Genomic DNA, 3,182 nt, shown 5'->3' with positions numbered 1-3,182 from the left:
TGAGGAAATAAATGTCAAAGATAAGCTTCATAAACAGCCAAAAGAACTTCTAAAATGTTTTTTCAGGTGGATGAATACATTTCTGATCTGAGAAATCACAAGAAAATCTGACTTTCAAAATAATTCTAACGGACGTTTTCTCTTTAAAACAGACGGAATGGAATACTAGGAAACTTGAAAGAAGACACACTCAACAGTCTCCAAAACCATGGTCCTAATCCCAAAAGATCACTGAGCATCTCTGAAGCCACTGGGCATATAACACCAAGGCTCCACAGCTGTGAGAGTTCAGCCTGTACTTTCCCAAGCTCTTATCCTTACAAACCACCACGTAATGCTCACAACTGACATCTCCCCAGCAGTATGCCTGTCTGGAAGTCCACACATGCAAGACCTTACCGACTGCAACTTAAATGGTCTTACCAACTCCTGTTTCCTCAACTTCATCCACATCTATGACCTGAGGGTGCTGCTGGTGAAAAGTCTCCACTGCCAACTGGAAAGACCTGGTTCTCTCTGTGGGAGGTCCAAGGGGCCTTTCAGTAGCTGCCCGGCGCGGCGAGAGGACGCTGGGCACACTGTATGTGTCAGCACCTCCCCTTCTCAGAGCCTTGTAGGAGAAGGGTGTGGTGCCCACATCCTCCAGGCCCAGGCGAGTCGTCACCAGGTCATAATCTTCATCCTCATCATCATACTCTGCCCCATCTTCAGTTCCGAGGATCACGTCCGCAGGCACCACGCCATTGGTGGTGGCTAGACTCCCGATCTCAAACACCCAGACACCCTGCTGCCCAGAGTTGCTACTCCTAGGAGGAAGGACAGGCTTCTTAGAAACAAGCCAGCAACCCACAAACAGCCACCGCTACCCAAGCAGAGGCAGCCCTGGGGATCTGTGTTAGTCTGCAAGCCATCACCTGCAGCTAGGACTGGAGAGTGGAAGGGCACTGGCCGTCACGTCTGGGCGTCATGTGGCTGAGACAGTCTAGGGCTGAGTGGTGAGACTGTGTCCAAATGGGCACAATACTAGCACAAGCTCAGTCCCAGCCATTCCAGAGGTGTGCTCCAGGGACATTGTCAAGACTTAAAATTCAACTTACTCATCCTAATTGCTGGTTACATGCTCTACGTTATGAGCTAAGGTGGCTCATAGGACTGACAGTGGCTTTACGACTGAAGTCATTCATGCTCTCCACTATCTCTTTCCATGGCATGGTATGATACAATTGAAAATACATATTTGGTCTCTGTCCTCACATTCTGAAACAAGAGCTCCTACAGCCTTTGGAATTTCTGGAGCGATAAGAGTGTATTTTGTAGGCTAATGAGTCGACTGATGGCTGGGAGCTCCTAGACAGTTTCAGGATGGGGGCTGGTGGCCAGAAAGACCAAGGCATGATTAAAGAGTTGGAATGTCCAGCTCTCCCCACTGCCTTCAGGGAGGGGAGATGAGCTGAAGATTGAGTCAATCACCAATGATCAGTGATTTAATCAACCATACCTATGCAAACCACCATAAAAACCCTAAAATGATGAGGTTCAGAGAGCTTCTGGGTTGAATACATCAACATGCTGGAAGGGTGGTATACTCAGAGAGGGCATGGAAACCTTGACCCCTTCCCCATACCTCATCCTGTGCCTGTCTTCCATTTGGTCGTTCCCGAATTGTATCCTTTAGAATGAACTGGTAATAGTAAAGCATTTTTCTGTGTTACATGAGCCATTCTAGCAAATTATCAAATCTGAGGAGCATGTCATGAAAACCCTCCATTTATAGCTGGTTGGTCAGAAGTACAGGTGGAAACACAGGACTTGGGACTGGCATCTGAAGTGGGGGCAGTCCTGTGGGACTGAGCCCTTAACCTGTGGGGTCTGCACTATCGCCAGTGCTAGAATTGAACTGAAGTGTAGGACACCCAGCTGGTGTGCAGAGAATTGGTTGGTGTGGGGGGAAAAAACCCACCCATTTGGTGTCAGAAGTGTGAATGAAAACATTGCAGACATGGTTTTTTAGAAATCCCAACTCCAGGGCTGGGCGCCGTGGCTCAAGCCTGAAATCCCAGCACTTTGGGAGGCTGAGGCAGGTGGGTCACGAGGTCAGGAGATCAAGACCATCCTGGCTAACATGGTGAAACCCTGTCTCTACTAAAAATACAAAAAATTAGCCGGGCATGGTAGCGGGCACTTGTAGTCCCAGCTACTCGGGAGGCTGAGGCAGGAGAATGGCGTGAACCCAGGAGGCAGAGCTTGCAGTGAGCTGAGATCACGCCACTGCACTCCAGCCTGGGGGACAGAGCGAGACTCCATCTCAAAACAAAAAGAACAAAAACAACAAAAAAAGAAATCCCATCTCCATTGGCTGTGGGATCTTGGACTAGTCTCAGTTTACCTTTGGTGCTTAAAGGAAGTGGTGAAAAGCAAATGAGATACAAAATCCAAAAGCATTTTATAATTATAAAATATAGCAGAATATCCCTAATCTCTACTTCTTCCTCCACCATTTTTACCATTCTTCTGTGTCTGTGATTGGAAGTGCTCCTATCAGAAATCACATTAAATGATTATATTATACAATGGACAGAGGGGACATACATTACTCAGTGGAAAATACTGAGCAAAACAATGAGGTGGGGTGGGGATGAGAAATCACCAAAGTCCTGCATAACTAGGACGTCTAATCAATTTATCTGCCTGGGATGCAAGTAAAGACAGTGGTGTGTGGGAGCTTATTTGTACTAACTTGTGAGAGCTGGCTGTTAAAATTTTAGGAATCTTGCAAGCCAGTTATTAAACACAGCCATTCTAAACAATTAAATTACATGAACTTCCAATTAAACAATTTATATTTTTTAAAAGGAAAAAATATTCAAAACTCATCATATTCTAATTCTCATACTGCTATCCATGCTCTTGAAATTACATATATTAAGCCTATTGTATCTTTATGGTGAGAATATATATAACGGTGCATGTTTTCTGAACTCTTCATTGAGTGACATGATGTTAATAACTTGAAATTCACCACAGTAGGAGTATTTACATCACAGAAATAGGCAAATGCTATAAATCAGGGCTCCCCCGCCCTCATAAAACCAGTTGTTAAGCATTTACCAGCACACCACTAAGTGAAGGGCAGAGGAATTCAAGCTAGATTTGATGATATAAAGTTAAAAGGTGGTTTTAGG

General features: G+C 45.3%; 1 protein-coding gene across 1 annotated transcript in view; it reads right to left on the bottom strand.

Moving 5' to 3' along the window:
• The window catches only part of NID1 (nidogen 1), a 122,744-nt gene that overhangs the window by 87,231 nt on the left and 32,331 nt on the right, over positions 1-3,182 (bottom strand). Inside the window, exon 5 of the mRNA XM_011976394.1 lies at positions 424-806. Coding sequence (XP_011831784.1) covers positions 424-806 — 383 coding nt within the window. The remainder of the gene's footprint in view (positions 1-423; positions 807-3,182) is intronic.

The sequence above is a fragment of the Mandrillus leucophaeus genome, unplaced genomic scaffold (genome assembly GCF_000951045.1).
Source record: "Mandrillus leucophaeus isolate KB7577 unplaced genomic scaffold, Mleu.le_1.0 Scaffold165, whole genome shotgun sequence".
Lineage (NCBI taxonomy): Eukaryota > Metazoa > Chordata > Mammalia > Primates > Cercopithecidae > Mandrillus > Mandrillus leucophaeus.
Note: the sequence above shows the minus strand (reverse complement) of the source record. Positions and strands in the feature narration are given on the sequence as shown.